The sequence below is a fragment of the Ornithorhynchus anatinus genome, chromosome 13 (assembly GCF_004115215.2).
Source record: "Ornithorhynchus anatinus isolate Pmale09 chromosome 13, mOrnAna1.pri.v4, whole genome shotgun sequence".
Lineage (NCBI taxonomy): Eukaryota > Metazoa > Chordata > Mammalia > Monotremata > Ornithorhynchidae > Ornithorhynchus > Ornithorhynchus anatinus.
Genome location: NC_041740.1, coordinates 19,168,378 through 19,185,537, shown reverse-complemented (window position 1 = coordinate 19,185,537; position 17,160 = coordinate 19,168,378). Strand labels below are relative to the sequence as shown.

The following is a 17,160-nucleotide window of genomic DNA, read 5'->3' as shown; positions in this document are numbered from 1 at the left end:
ACTCATGACTCCAGATGCCAACCAACCAGCCAGAAACCGGAATGTAACGGGTCCCCTGGTACTGGCTCCTTCCACTGTTCCAGCCCAAAGCTCTGCCATCCCAATTCCCTGTGAAAATCTGCCACTGGCCCACTGTTGACCCCAAAGAGAAAATGCTTCCGAGAAACAAATTCCCACATTGCTGATGTTCTTCTGATTTTCTTTAACTCTCTTCAGCTCCGGAGGGTCGGAAATGGCAGTCGCATGCTTGATTCCTTCCTTATATTTCACCTGCATGACATGAAAGGGAATTCCTCATGAAGCTCCTGCACCATGAGAACATGTTTTACAAACTGGTGTTGGCCAGCTGGGATATACACTATCCCCGGATGCAGCAGGCCGCCAAGACCCACTACATTTCCCAATCTCTGGACCTACCCTCTTCCTACCGGATTTCCAGCCCAGGTCAGCCACCACTCTTGGGTCCAGGAGCAGGCTGGAAATTTCAGCCTAACCCCTCCCATCCTATCCACCTCCTCCCTGATTGGTAAACAATTTGCCAATCAGGAGAAGCAGTGCGGCCTAATAGATTGAGCACAGGGCTGAGAGTCAGAAGGGACCTGGGTTCTAATCCTAGCTCCGTAACTTGTCTGCTGTGTGACCCTGGGCAAGTCACTTGTCTTTTCTGGGCCTCAGTTCCCTCATCTGTAAAATGGGTATTAAGACTGTGAGTCCAATATGGGAAAAGGACTGTGTCCAACCCATTTGCTTGTATCCACCCCAGCGCTTAGTACAGTGCCCGGCACATACTAAGCCCTTAACAAATACCACAATTATTATTACTAAATGCTTAACAAATGCCATTTAAAAAAATAATTGTGAGGAAGATTTGCCCCAATTCCCCCATCTTCCAGGAGGGGGCTAGAGGAGTATGACTGTGTGGAAGAACAGGGAAACAGCTCAAATCTTTGGGCGACTTGCAGATGGGAAAAAGAGCAGTAAGGTGTCTAGTTTTCATGACCATCACCATCATAGCCTTCATCACTATTAACACCATCATGTTGGTATAAACCTGTGGGCAGGGAGCATTATTATTATTATTATTATTTTATATTGTAATAATAATAATAATGGTATTTAAGTGCTTACTATGTGCCAAGCACTGTTCTAAGCGCTGACACAGATACAAGGTAATCACGTTGTCCCACCTGGGGTTCACAGTCTTCATCTCCATTTTACAGATGATGGAATTGAGGCACAGAGAAGTTAAATGACTTACCCAAAGTCACACCGCTATAAGTGGCGGAGCCGGAATTAGAATCCATGACCTCTGACTCCCAAGTCCGAGCTCTTTCCATTAAGCCATGCTGTTCCCCAAGCAGCTTGTACTCTCCAAGTGCTTAGTACAGTGCTCTGCGCACAGTAAGGACTCAATAGATACCACTGATTGATATCACCAACATTAGATACTCTCCTTAGATATAAGGGCTTTGCTGGAAACCAACTTTTTTTTAACGTGTGGCCATGAAAAGAAAGGGAAAAGACAAGTTACCAGGCTGAAATTTCTTGATTCTTCTTGACTCTATCCAACTCAGGTGTCATAGTCACAGGAGTAGCTTTGTAGTGTGGCTCTTTATACTGGAGCTGGGAAACAAATTTCAATTTTGTAAGCAGGCCAAGAAAATAATACAGTTTTAGTGGGATAGTTCAGATTAAGGGAGGTGCCATAAGTACTTTATTTCTAAAACTCAATCACTGGTAAAATCTCGATCCAAGTTGTACAGTGAAATTTTTGTTCATCCCATTCCTACATTTTAATCTTTCCATTGCTTGCTTGCCTTTTCTATGTTCCTACATTTTGTTGTTGTTTATTGTTTGTTTGCTTTTTATAGTATTTAAGTGCTTACTATGTCCCAGGTACTGTACTGAGTGCTGGGATAGATAAAGGCTAATCAGTGGGGCACAGTCCACGGTCTGATATGGGGCTTAGTCTTACTCTCCATTTTACAGATGAGATAACTGAGGAACAGTGAAGTCAAATGACTTGCTTCGGGTCACACAACAGACAAGTTGTGGAGCTGGAATTAGAACCCAGGTCTTCTGACTCCAGGCCTATACTTTTTCTGCTGGACAACGCCGACTTCCAAACCAAATATATCTAGGTATACTGACTGATCATCACCCTGGATGAGATACCCCTGGACAGAAAGGAGTATGATTCTCAATGTGTTGACATGAAGCCATTATATTACAAGAACCTTGAGAGCAGAGACCATGTTATTTATTTTGAACTGTACTCTGCCAAGAACCTATGACAGTGCTAAGCACACCAGAGATACTCCATAAGTACAACTGATGAATGAATGAATGAACTCTTTCAAGCCAACAGGCAAACAAGTAAATTTGTGCTCATGGAAGGATTAAACTCACTAGTTTTCAATATGCTTTCACTTACAAAACCAATAAGTTCCACACTACACAAAAAACAGGCTACTTCAGAAAAAATCATTTTCTTGGGCTGTTCAAATTAGTTTGGGGAACAAAGAAATCACGATAACAAACAGACCTTCATTAGACAGAAAATTAGTTTGCAGGATAGAATGAAGTCACAGAAAGGAGCATTATTACATTAGATACAAGCATTTAGCAAAGTAGGAAAAATACTTAAAGTAATGGGATCACACATTGCTGATATTCTTCTGGTTTTCCTTAACGCGCTTTAGTTCTGGGGGATCAGAAATTGCCGTTGCATGCTTAACTTCTTCCTTGTATTTCACCTACAAAATTTGTCAGAAAGAGTATTTGGAGTTCATTTTCTAAACCAGGCCTTATTGATACTGCATGATTATTTTCCCGAATCCTCTGCACTGTTCAATTTTTAATATCATATAAAAGGAATAACTTGGGAAGCTCAAATGTTTTATTTATCTGATTATTTTAAGACTCTGTTTCCCTTTAAAGTTTAAAAGTAATGAAGTCGGTGTGGGTCTGTGAATGGGTATGGGACAAGAGATGGAGGAGAGGGGGTGTGTGTGTATGTGTGCACATGCACACACATTGTGAGACAATAATAATAATAATAATAATGTTGGTATTTGTTAAGCGCTTACTATGTGCAGAGCACTGTTCTAAGCGCTGGGGTAGACACAGGGGAATCAGGTTGTCCCACAATGGGGCTCACAGTCTTAATCCCCATTTTACAGATGAGGTAACTGAGCACAGAGAAGTGAAGTGACTTGCCCAGAGTCACACAGCTGACAAGTGGCAGAGCTGGGATTCGAACTCATGACCTCTGACTCCAAAGCCCATGCTCTTTCCACTGAGCCACGCTGCTTGGGTACATTAGAATAGCAGACACGTAAGAGTCCTTGAAAATGCAAGTAGAAATGGTTAGGAGTAAATGTGATGTGCTTAGTAAAATCTTTTTTTTTCCATTTTGAAGTACCAAATTAGCAGCTGAGGGAAGGTGAATGGTGAACCTTAAATCCAAGGTCACCCTAGTTTGGGAGCAATAGGATGATGCAAAGCATTTAGAATGCTGGCCAACCTTGGGTTGGATGAAAATGATTTGTCTTTGTATAGTTGTCTCCAGGAAAACAGAATTTGTTTTGTTCACCCAAATACATTTCCAATATTCCTAGCAAGGTGGGGAGAGAAGGAGGCAGGATAGAGAGACAGAGGAATAAGGAATACAAAAAACAAAGTCAAAACAGACCTAGAATTTGCCATGAATATAACTTGGGGCAAGGGAAAGGAAGAGGGAGATCACAAACCTGAAAACTGAAAAGAGGCAAAATTCATTCTTTTTACTATAGTACTGACTCTAATTTGGTCAGCTTCTTGTGGACAGGGACTGTATCTAACAACTGCAAGTGTACTTTATCAAGCTCTTAGAACACTGCTCTGCACAAAGTAAGCATTCAGTAAATTCCACTGGTTTGACTGTGGTCTTAAAAATGGGCCCAAACTGGGAGGAGCAACATGGCTTAGTGGAAAAAGCAAGGGCCTGGGAGTCAGAAGGACATAAATTCTAATCCCTGGCATGCCACATCTGTATTGTGTGACCTTGGGCAAGTTACTGAACTTCTCCAAGCCTCAGTTACATCATCTGCAAAATAGGGATTAAAAACTATGAGCCCCATGTGGGATATGGAAAAGCGCACAACCTGATAAGTCTATACTCAATCCAGCACTTAGTTCAGTGCCTGGCACATACCAAGCACTTAACAAATACAGTTATTTTAAAAAAAGAAGATGCTCAATAATACCACTATGGTTGCCATGGATCATTCATTACTCAAGGATTCCAGAGCCCTTGTGTTTCCCTCTCACTGGAACTGTTTATACTCACTATGCCATGACACTTGCCTGAGCGTGGTCACTTTTGTGTTTTTTAATGGTGCCTTGTTTGGGATAGATACAAGCTTATCAGGGTAGACACAGTCCCTGTCCCACAGGGGCCCACATTTCAGTAGAAACGAAGAACACTGTTGAATCCCCATTTTACGAAAAGGGGACACATTTTGCCAGAGAAGCAAAATGACTTGCCCAAGGTCATGCAGCAGACAAGTGGCAGAGCTGGGATTAGAACTCAGATTCTCTGATTCCCAAGACACAGGCTCTTTCCACTACGCCATGCTGCTTCCCTTGTACCGTCAGGAACCTGTCCTGAATGGATGACTGAATTAGAAAGATGGGTTAGAAAAAGGGAGGGTGTCACAGTAAAAGCATTAAATCTCCAAATATAAATCTCACTGAATCTCTTTAAACTCTCTGAACACTGCTTAAGGGGTGGATTTAAGGGGTCTTTTGGGGGTGAAATGGCTCAAAAGTACATAACTGTCTTCAATTAATATTCAGTGTCCACACTGTAATATCAGACACAAATTCTGTAGCCTTACAAGGATCATAGACTCCAAAGGGAAAGACAGTAGACATAGCTGGGTATGTCCACGCTGAGAGACTAGGTGGTAATAATAGTAACAATAAATAATAATAATGGTATTTGCTAAGCATTTGCCATGTGTCCAACCACTGAGGTAGATACAAGATAATTAAGGTCCCATATAGTTCTCACAGTATAAGAAGGAGGAAGAAATCTTCATTTTGCAGATGAGGGAAACTGAGGAACAGGGGAAGTAAAGTGACTTGCCAAGGTCACACAAGCAGGTACGTGGCAGAACTGGGATTAGAAGCCAGTCCTCTGACTCCCAGGCCTATGCTCTTCTCCACTAGGCCATACTGTCTCAAAGGAACAAATGAATCAATACAAATGAACAAAATTATGGATGACAGAATGTTGACTAACTTAATGAGTCAGGTCTTAAGAGAAGGCTGGAAAATGGTGGAAAAGCAAAGTGCTGAAAAGAGAGAAGCAGAAAGGCAACCTGTCAAATCTCGTGATTGGAAGAGGATGCCTATAGTTCTGGAGAACGAGAGATGGAAGTAGTGTGGAGAGGGGAACTGGGCCACTAAAATAACCAGAACTATTTCAAAAGTTGCCAAATAAATATCCAGCCCCTTAATTCATATGCTGGAGAATTTTTTTTAACCTAAGTAATGAAGTGCTCAGTTACCTCACCTGTAAAAGGGATTCAATTCTTCTCCCGCTGACTTAAGACTGTGAGCCCCATGTCAGACAGGGATTGGGTTTGATCTGATCATCTTGTATCTACCCTAGCTCTTAGTGCAGTGTCTGGCACTTGGCTTAACAAGTACCATAAAAAAAGAGGAACTCGGAAGTCGGCCTAAGACATGCAAAATATTCTGTTCTGAAAGGTGAAATCCATTTGCTGATAACCATTACAAGACTATTTCAGTGACCTTGTCCTTAGTGTCTCTGAAATAATTAAGTGGTGGGGAAGTTTGCATTCCAAAGCTCAGATGGAATTGGAGGGCTTTGTAATCTGATGAAATCTCATGAAATAATGCACAGGGCAGGAGCAGGATTTATATTTAACCAACAAATGCAAAACAGTTACCTGGCTTCTGTTTGCTCTGGGAAAGGATAATTCATGGGGTGGAGAACTTACTGAGCTAATATTCTGCTGATTTTTCTTTGCCCGCTCAATCTCTGGAGTCTCTTTCACTGCTGTGCCAGCTCCTACTCCTTTCTTATAAAACACCTTCAATGTAAGAGAAGAAACAATAATTATGATTCAATTAAGACCAGAAGCCCTGGAACCAAATCTCATTTAAAAAAGTGTCTAGGCAGAAGGCCAATTTTCACAAGGCTGGGAATATAAATTCTAAGTAAGAATGTAGGATTTTTCATTTTTCCAGCCATCCATCCCATTGCCCGGCCTGATGATAGGCAGCTCAATGTTTATAGCCAAAGTTTATCCTGAAGTTTATAAATTTCTCCCTTGTTCCATCCTCTGACTGGGATCTTACTACTTGGAATCGTGGAAATTCAGCTCATTTCCTTAAAGAAAGCTAGAAATCCATCAACTGTATTTATCGAGGGCTTACTATGTACAGAGTAATAAACTAAGCGCTGGGCGAGCACAAGACAACAGAATTAGCAGACACATTCCCTGTCCACAATGAGCTTACAGTCTAGAGGACTGTAATCAAACTAGAACTCCCTTTTCACATGATAAGTGCATTTGTGAGTGAATCAAAGGAAGTAGTTGATTCACATTCATCGAAGGAATTGCTTAGACCTATATTATTTGATTAGAGTATATAATGACTAGGGTGCTTGAGAGGGCCCAATATGAATCAATCAATCATATCCATTGAGCACTGTGTGCAGAGCACCGTACCAAGCACTTGGAAGAATACAATAGAGCAGAGTTGGTAGACACATTCCCTGCCCACAGTGAATTTACAGTCTAGAGGGGGAGGCAGAGATTAAATATAAATAGATTCTGGATAAATTCATTAGGCTGTGGTTTGTATGCCAAAATGTAAGAATGACACAAAAGGGATGGGAGAAGCTAAGATTTTTATTTTTAAAATGACATTTGTTAAGCACTTACTATGTGCCAGGCACTGTATTAAGTGCTGGGGTAGTTCCAAGTTAATCAGGGGGCACACAGTCACTGTCTCAAATGATACTCACAGTTTCCATTTTACGGATATCATAAAATAAATATAATACAGCTGTCTTATGATAATTACTGAAACTTTTATCCCCAAAAGTCTGAGGAGTTGCTTACCTCCCACGTGGAACTGTAAACTCCCTCTAGACTGTAAACTCCTGGTGGACAGGAACATGTCTAACGACCTCTGCTCTACATGTACTCTACCAAGTGCTTAGTATAGTGCAGAGCACACAGTAAATGCTCAATAAATACAAATAATTGATTGATTAATATTGGGCACTTCTCAAGCATCTCAGTCAGTATGTACTTTAGTCAAATAATATGGCCTAAGCAATATGAATAAGCTACTTCCTTTAATGCACTCACAGATGCACTTATCGTGTGACTTGTTTGGGGCAAAGGGAATTCTAGTTTGATTTCTAGCATTCCCCAAATTCAAAGCCCTTATGAAATCACACCTCCTCCAGGAAGCCTTCCCCAAATAATCTTTCATCTCCCCACGCTACTTTCTCTCTACTTCATGACTTATGCACTTGAATTCTCACCCCCTAAGCATTTAGGATATAGGTATTCACCCTACTCTCTCCCACGAAGAGGACGTGTGCACATATTTTTAAACTCAGTGCTTCCCCGCCTGCAGTTATTTTAGTTTCTGCAACCAGCCTAGATTGTAAAACTCCTTAAAGGCAGGCTTTATGTCTACAAACTCTCCTGTACTCTCCCAAGTGCTTAGTACAGTACTTTGCACAGAGTAAGCACTCAAAAAATGCTATTGATTGATCATTTGAATTCATATTTTTCCTGTAACTGGTAATCCTAATTAATATATCGCCAATTCTTATGAAAACAATATTTCTGAAACTAGCTGTAAAATCACACCTAAACTTCTGCAAAGCAGAAACAGCTTATCAATCAATAAATTGTTTGATGCAGTTTTCATCAGCAGATTTCAGTTTGATTCCAGGGAAAATAATTGCCAAATTTGACAATTAAACACTCCACAATTTATTACCGACATAAAAATAGAGGAGATTGAATGTTAAATTTAATAATGTTTTTATGAACATTCATTTAGGTATATTGTGGAGAACTAACATTGAATTAAATGGAAAATCAAGAAATTCTATGTTACTTTTATTAGTGTCATTCTAATCTTATTTGAAGAAGAGAGTGTGACCTCCCCGAGATTTTTCTATTTTAATGCACTTCCAACTTGGTAACACTACTGTATAAATCACTCCCTGAGCGTTGATTGGAGAAATTTAAATTCCTCAGTAAAAAATAACTGTGGCTGACTGACAGCTACACTATTATTTATTTATATTAATGTCTGTCTCCTCCTCTTAGACTGTAAGCTCATTACAGGCAAGGAATGTAATCATTAATTCTGTTGTATTGTACTTTCCCAAACTCTGAAGAATAATGATGATGATGATGGTATTTGTTAAGCGTTAACTATGTGTCAAGCACTGTTCTAAGCATTAGGGTGTAGATACAAGGTAATCAGGTTGGACACAGTCCCTGTCCCACATGGGACTCTCAGTCTTAATCCCCATTTTGCGGATGAGATAACAGACACAGAGAAGTTAAGGGGCTTGCTCAAGGCCACACAGCAGACAGGTGGCAGATCCAGGATTAGAACCCAGGTCCTTCTGACTTCCAGGCCTGTGCTCTATCCCCTAGGCCATGCTACTTCCTACAGTGCTCTGTACTTTAAGTGCACAATAAATACCACTGTGATTGATTAGTACAGTTTTCTGCACACAGTAAGCACTCCATCAATACAACTGATTGATTGATTGACTGATTCCCAACAATTGGGCCATACTTACCCTGAAAAAGATGCTGTAGTCCTTGGCAAGATTAACTAGACCTAGCCAGAAAATTCAAGCCAATTAACGAAAACAATTACCCGACAGGGAAACCAAAAAAGCTTCGTACCTTGGATGAAACAAAACACAGGGTATTTGAAAGGTGACTTTTTTTTTACTTACTGTGCTGATGTTTTGCTGGGCTATCTTAATTCTCTGGATTTCTGGAGTATCTACTACTGTTGAATAGTTTCCTAGCATCTTCTCTGCTTCATCTTATTTTTTTGATTCTGTCAGGACAACAGGAACACATTCTGGGTCATCTCTGGACAATGAATCACCATAACTATTGTGGTATTTGTAAGCACTTACTACGTGCGAAGCACTGTATTAAGCACTGGGGAGAATCAGGCCAGACCATCCCTGTCCCAATGGGGCTCACAGTCTACGGGCAAAGGGAGAACTGGTATTTAATCCTCATTTTACTGGTGAGGAAATGGACAGAGATACATTAAGCAACTTCCCCAAAGTGACACAGCAGGCAAGAGGCAGAACAGCAATTAGAACCTGGGTCTTTTGACTCCTGTTTCTTTCTTCTTTCCCCTCAATGGTGCAGCTTCTTTGTGACTTTTACTGATGAGGCTTAGCCCAATTTATACCCTTTTCTCATGTCCGGGTTTGCAGATAGAGTGGCCACTGACAGCAATGATGAATTCTGGACACTCCTGACTTAACCAAGACTTTGCGTGTGCAACACATGTTCACTGTTTCCCTACGCTACTTAAAGTACATTATGCATCTAACAGGACAGGTCATGGCTTCAGATAACACTGCAAACCTTTTTGATCGTATTAGATGCTTACTGTGTGCAGGGCACTGCTCTAAGCTTGGGAGAGTACACGACAACACTATAACTGACACATTCCCTGCCCACAGAGAGTTCACAGTCTTGAAGTTTCACACCTAACTGCTCAATAACTATTATCTAAATACTTTACTTCTCTGAGCCTCGGTTCCCTTATCTGGAAAACAGGGATTCAATATCCGTTCCTCTCTCCTAAATATACTGTGAGCTCCATGTGGCACAGTGACTGCATTCTTTTTTTTATGGTATTTAATAATGGTAATAATAATGTGGATTTTAAGGCTTACTATGTGCAGAGCACGTTCTAAGTGCTGGATAGATACAGGGTAATCAGGTTGTCCCTCTTGAGGCTCACCATCTTAATCCCCATTTTACAGATGAGGTAACTGAGGCACAGAGAAGTTAAGTGATTTAATAATAATAATGTTGGTATTTGTTAAGCGCTTACTATGTGCTGAGCACTGTTCTAAGCGCTGGGGTAGACACAGGGGAATTAGGTTGTCCCACGTGGGGCTCACAGTCTTAATCCCCATTTTACAGATGAGGGAACTGAGGCACAGAGAAGTTAAGTGACTTGCCCACAGTCACACAGCCGACAAGTGGCAGAGCTGGGATTCGAACTCATGAGCCCTGACTCCAAAGCCCATGCTCTTTCCACTGAGCCACGCTGACTTGCCCACAGTCACACAACTGATAAGTGACGGAGCCAGGATTCGAACCCATGACCTCTGACTCCCAAGCCCGTGCTCTTTCCACTGAGCCACGCTGTGCTTCTCTGACAAATTTCTATTTGCTAAGTGCTTATTACGTGCCAGGCACTGTTCTAAGTGCTCAGGTAGATCCAGGATAATCAGGTTGGACATGGTCCATATCCCATATTGAGCTCATAGTCTTAACCCCCACTTTACAGATGAGGTAACTGAGGGCTGGAGAAGTGAAGTGACCTGCCCAAGGTCACGTGGCAGATAAATGGCAGAGCCAGCATAATTCCCAGCTACTTCTAATAATGTTGGTATTTGTTAAGCGCTTACTATGTGCCGAGCACTGTTCTAAGCGCTGGGGTAGACATAGGGGAATCAGGTTGTCCCACGTGGGGCTCACAGTCTTAATCCCCATTTTACAGATGGGAATGAGGCACAGAGAAGTTAAGTGACTGCCCACAGTCACACAGCCGACAAGTGGCAGAGCTGGGATTCAACTCATGACCTCTGACTCCAAAGCCCGTGCTCTTTCCACTGAGCCACGCTGCTTTTCACTCCTATGTGTGTGCTCTATCCACTAGGTCACGCTCAGAGACCTGATCATCTTGTATCTACCTCAGCCCTTAGTAGTGCTTAGTTCATAGCAAGCACATAACAAATACCATAACAAATACCATAACAAAATGACATTCAACAGGAGCTGTGTTTGGACATCAAAATGCCCATTAAGTTGTAAATAAGATTGCTAGCCTCGAAAGCATTGGGGTCATGTCTTTTTATTCTATTGTTATCATCCAAGCACTTAATACACTGTTCTGCACCCACTTGCCCTTCAAAAAAACACCATGATTGATTGATTAATTAATCAAAATATGACAAGGAAACATAAAGTGAGTCACAAATGGAAAATATTCGAGGAACAGAAACCATTTCCTCCTCTTTCAGCGAATAACTGATATATGTCCGTTACAATCTGGATTTAGAACTGACGAACTTTCCTTTAAAGCTGACTGTTCTTGGGGTGGAAAACAAATCCAATGCTACTCAGCTCTCTGCTAGATTAAGACAGCAAATTTACACCATTCCCCCCCCCATTAATCAAGAGCTTCAAACAATCAATTAATGGTATTTATAGTGTGCTTACTCTATGCAGAGCACTATACTAAACGCTTGGGAGAGTACAATACCACAGACTTGGAAGATATGTTCCCCGCATCAGTCTACAAAGACAACTAGGTCGATTTGTAGAATCAGCTGTGAAGCTCTGGGCATTAAAACCCTTCCTCCTGTAGACCTAATGTAGTGTTTTGCCCACTTTAAACACTAAATAAATGCTGAATGAATGAATGAATTCTGAAGACACTCATCACCTACTGACCTGACTGAAGATTTCGGAGGCTCTCTTCGCCCGCTGCATATCAGGAATATCTGTGCCCACTTGCATTCCTTTGCCTCTAATTTCAGTTTCCAGAGCTTTTTTGTACTCTTTCTGAGAAGAGAGAATGGCAGAAAAGTTTAAGATCTTGACTGCAACTCCTTTAGAGTTTGCGCATCTGGCCTCCAAGATTTTCTGGCCAGGGTAGTTGGCTTCCAAGGACCAGGAAGCTGGCCACCAGAGGTTGCAACTCTAGAGGCCACTGAAAAAAGTTCACCTTAATTCCAGAGTGAAATAATTCTTCAAAATGCTCATTGGATTGCACATTACCTGGCTGGCAATCTCAGACGCTCTCTTAGCTCGCTGAATTTCAATAGTCTCAGGACCAGCTTGCATTCCTCTGCCTTTGATTTCTGTCTCCAGATCGCGTTGGTATTCTCTCTGGGAAGAAGCAAAATGGGCAGCAGGATGGTGAGTTGCAGAAACCAAATTTGAATTCCCTGGATTTGATCAGAAAATCCAAGGATTCTCTCTTGATGCCATGTCTGGAGGAATTCCACTGAACTCTAGTTGTCTACATTAAGTGTTACTTAATATTAATAATAATAATAATAATAAGTAACAACTACAGTATTTGTTAAGCTCTTACTAGGTGCTAAGCACTGTACTAAGCATTGGGGTAGGTACAAGCAAATAGGGTTGGATATAGCCCCAATCCCACAGGGTGCTCACTGTCTTAATCCCCATTTTACAGATGAGGAAACTGAGGCACAGAGAAGTGAAGGGACTTGCCCAAAGTCACACAGCAGACAAGTGGCAAGATGGGATTAGAACCCAGGTCCTCTGACTCCCAGACCTGTGCTCAATCCACTAGGCCATGCTTCTTCCAACTTCTAAATTCTTGTGTGCAGGGATCACATCTACTTACTTTGTTGTTATTGAGAACTTCTCCCCACTGTTAACTACTCCTTGTAGACAGACCTTCCCTGGATTAATGATTATCCAACTGGGATGACAACCCACATGCTAAGCTTCTCAGGTTGAGATCATGCCCACCCCCTTCTGCTTAGCCAAGGTAATCCTCAACTCAGTTTTTAACAAACAGGCAATGGATTCCTATTTCCCCAACCAGGCAGATAACAAAGCCTTTTCCAGAATTAAATTTTCCAGGTACTGAAAATAAGATGCAAATGCCTAAAAATCAATTAGACTAAGGAGAAATGGACAGAATTTGTTTGGAATTCTCTCCACCTCATTTTTTAAACTTCTCCACCTCCCCGCTCACTCTTTTCACCTGGTTTGTGATGTCAGAGGCTTTCTTGGCTCGCTGGATGTCGAGGCAATCAGTTCCAATCTGAATCCCTTTCCCCTTAATTTCAGTCTCCAGGTCTCTCCTGTACTCCTTCTGTGAATGATAACATTTCCAACACTTGGATATATAATAATCAGCAATTCAATATGGAAGCAGCTTCTTGGAAGATTGCAACCCTGGTGGCCAGGAGATGTGGGTTCCAATCCGAGCTATGTAAATATGTTTCTGTGAAAAATGTTCCCATAACAAACTCAAAATAAAGAAAGGGAAATGAAGCATTTTACGTTATACTAACCTCACTAGCCATTTCGGATGCTCTCTTTGCCCTCTGGATGTCCAGGTTTTCCGAACTGAGTTCCATTCCTTTCCCTTTGATTTCATTTTCAAGATCTTTTTTATATTCTTTCTGCAAGAAAAAAAGTGCACAGTTTCAAAGACTATCATCTAGCCCTTTTGCTGATGAACTATTATGTAAAATTTCCATAGTGTGTACATTGCAGGCAGATATTTTATGTAATGAATAACTTTCGCTGAAGAAAATTAGTCTTTGTTCATTTTTCACTTTAATCAAGTCCAGTATATCTTCCAGAATTGTGTTTTATCTCCCTTTCATTCTTCCTTCCAACCATATCTGTACTAGTTTAGTAACAAAGACATTGTGGGCAAGATTTTTGAAAGATAGACCTCGTTAATTATTTGAAGTGCTTCTTGGAAAAATCGCTATAAAATGTGAGTTGCCTAAAGAACATAGTTGAAAGAGAATGGAAAATTACAAAGTCAAATGGTGTGATACACTTTGTATTTCATGCACTGCCCTTAACTACATGATCGTATTGTTTGAGCATTTCAACTCTTTAAATATTTTAAATGCCTGCTTATTTTACATTATTTCTGCAAACCTATGAAGACTTTTATCTCTTGCTGTCTTGTAGAATTTGTTGGAACAAAGCCAATTTTACTCCATTTCTGACAAGAACACTAATAATATGACTAAATTAATTCTGCTCTAATAATTGATGCCTTCCATATTGACCACAATCCAATACAGGTCTGGATTGTTGGGTCCCTTCTGTGTTTCCTCCCATGTAATAAAACAGATGTGGTAGACACATTCTCCGCCTACAATGACCTCTCTCCTGTGTACTTTGGATCCACTTGTGAGGGTGGCCCATCAGGAATACATTTAATAACAACAATAACAATGATAAGGGTATTTAACTAAGTGCTTACTGTGTGCCAAGCAGGGGACTAAGTGCTGGGGTAGATACGATATCATCGGGTCAGAAACAGGCCCTGTCCCACACAAGGCTCACAGTCGAAGATGGAGGGAGAACAGGTATTTTATCCCCATTTTATAGATGAGAAAATGGAGGCACAGAAAGTGACAGTCCAACGTCATACAGCAACCGACACTAGAACCCAGGTCTCCTGATTCTCGATCCTTTGTTCTTTGCAGTTGGCCATGCTATCTCCCAGAATTGTATCAATGTATCAATTGGTATGTTTAAATTGTATCAAATTGTATAATGCTGAGCCTTCTACTGATTCACCCAACAGGTAGTATCATTCATTTTCTAAAAATGGATGAAATGTCAGTATCAAAATTGGCAGAATGTGTTAAATCTGTGATGTGGGCAGAGCACTCTGTTATGTGACTGCTGTATGAAGAGCCTACTGAGCACTGTATTAGACCTTTGAGAAACACACAGAAAACATAACAGATTCTATCCCTTCTCTGAAAAAACTTACAATTTAGTCGGGTAGGATTGAGAAACTTTAGCTGTGGATAAAAAGAACTTGACCCAGCTCTCTGTCAGTAAAATTCCCTCTTGAAAAGAGCGCTTGAGGTCAAACCTCTTGTGCTTAACTTTGGTTGTTTAAAACTTGAAAGAAAATCCATTCATCAAGAATTATACAGACACAAAAAAATCATCTTCTTAGCTCCTCAAAGAAAATATTTTTGTGATCTTTCCAAAGCTGGCAATAAAAAAAAAAAGATGTAGGGCTTCAAATGAAAGAAAACTGCATGCTGTGTATATCATCTGGGCTAATGCATTCAGTGCACTTAAATAATGACAGCTTTATTTTTCTCCGCAAATAATTTGGGCTTTAATATAGGCAAGGACACCACTGCCGGAGTCAAAATCTATTAACTGAGATAATATTACTAAAATGGAAGCCAGAGAAGCCAGAGAAGAAGGGGATTCCAAAAAGATGACACATTTTAACAATAGCACATGCTTAGGGGATTGAAACTTTTCCCACCAAAACAGAAATATTGGAGGCACGTCTTTTTCATCTCCAACTGCTTTTACAGATTCTAAGCCACAGTATAAGAGACAAAAGTGTAAAAAAAAAAAAGCCAAATAAATTGCCCATCTTTCTAAAAGACCTAGGCTATTTTCACCCATGACTCTCAAAAGAAATATTAGCAGGTATTCTTCCCATATAAAAAGAAGAAAGGACTAGTAGAAGGAAAAGAAAATGCTTGATTTCTAAATAAAACTGCAAACCATAAAATTCTTTCCCTTTCAGGGTGGAATTTCAGTGGTTACCCGATCTGCATCTAACTAGAGCCACAGAGCTGAAACTAATTTAACTGAGAATCTGAATTTCGTCTTGGAGCATTCTGGTCTGCATAACATCCTCCCTGATACCATAAGTCCTACCCAGAGTGGGCTACAGAAGCCGAAGTAATAAAGGTGTTTCTTTTTGAAAGCGTATCTAGTCACCACCTTTCCCAGTAGAACAACAGGAAATGGAAGAGGCTTGGAAAGCCTGCCGGGTGAAACTGCAACTGGAAGTCCAGCAGGGTGGGATTTCTGTGTTCTCTCCGAACCTCCAGACTTTTTGTGAAGCAAAATTGGGTCAGAACTTCTTCCAGAGTCTTGCCCTCCTTCCTCCTGAGGGCCTAATGAAAGGTGAGGAGCAAGGGCTGTTGGAAAGTGAGGTAAACCACTGCTTCAGGCTATCTCCCAGCAGGGGCAGTCACATGGAATCTTCTAACAGTGAGTGCCAGGAGGCTTACCTCAAAGACGGCAACACCTGGGCCCCCGGGGAGTTGGGGGGTTGTAGGGGGAACCCCTAATTTAAGCCACAGATTGAAAGCAGCAGACAGAGGTAGCCTGTCCAAGACTAGGATCCATGTGGAGGAGCTGCTCTGGACCTGTTATAGAAGTGCATTCCCAGGGGAAATAAAGCAATTTAAACTAAATGGAGGGTGGGATACAGGTGGTGTGTAAAGGAAAGTGAAATCAAGTGGAAAGAAGTTGAAAAAAAAAGAAAGGGAAAGGAACCCTCACAGTAGCATTTACAGGGAACCATGACCGGAGAGAGCTGGAGAAGGAGAATGGTCCTGGGGCCAAGAAGATTCACATGAGGAAAGAGAGGTGGAAGGAGAGGAAAGAGACAAAGCAAGAGATGGCAGAAAGGATGCAAAAATGGGACAGCTGATGTACCATCCAAAATGGACAGCAGCGTGACCCAGGCGAAAGAGCATGGACCTGGGAGTCAGAGGACCTGGGCTCTAATCCTGTTTTACTGACTGTGGGGCCCGGGGCAAGTCACTTCACTTCTCTATGCCTCAATTCTCTCGTCTGTCAAATGGGCATTCCAATACCTGGTCTCCCTCCTACGTAGACTGTGAGCCCCATGTGGGACCTGATGATCTTGAATTAATCAGTCATATTTTTTGAGTTTACTGTGTGCAGGGCACTGTACTAAGCACTTGGGAGAGTACAAATAGCAATATAACAGACACATTCCCTGCCCTTAATGAGCTTACAGTCTAGAGGAGGAGACAGACATTAATATAAATACTAATAAGAGTATTTGTTAAGCGCATACTATGTGCCAAGCACTGAACTAAGAACTGGGGAGGATACAAGCAAATCGGTTTGGACAGTCCCTGTCCCACAGGGGCTTACAGTTTCAATCCTTATTTTACAGATGAGGTAACTGAGGCTCAGAGAAGTGAAGTGACCTACCCAAGGTCAAACAGCAGACAAGTGGTGGAGCCGGGATTAGAACCCATGACCTTCTGATTCCTAGACCCATGCTCCACTGCGC

At 41.3% G+C, this 17,160-nt stretch overlaps 1 protein-coding gene across 1 annotated transcript in view; it reads right to left on the bottom strand.

Moving 5' to 3' along the window:
* NEBL (nebulette) overlaps positions 1–17,160 on the bottom strand; it is a 95,451-nt gene that overhangs the window by 27,721 nt on the left and 50,570 nt on the right. The window contains 10 exon segments of the mRNA XM_029078185.1: positions 178–270; positions 1,387–1,392; positions 1,537–1,623; positions 2,664–2,756; positions 6,012–6,104; positions 9,023–9,129; positions 11,780–11,894; positions 12,111–12,221; positions 13,075–13,185; positions 13,388–13,498. Of these exon segments, the coding sequence (XP_028934018.1) occupies positions 178–270; positions 1,387–1,392; positions 1,537–1,623; positions 2,664–2,756; positions 6,012–6,104; positions 9,023–9,129; positions 11,780–11,894; positions 12,111–12,221; positions 13,075–13,185; positions 13,388–13,498 (927 nt within the window).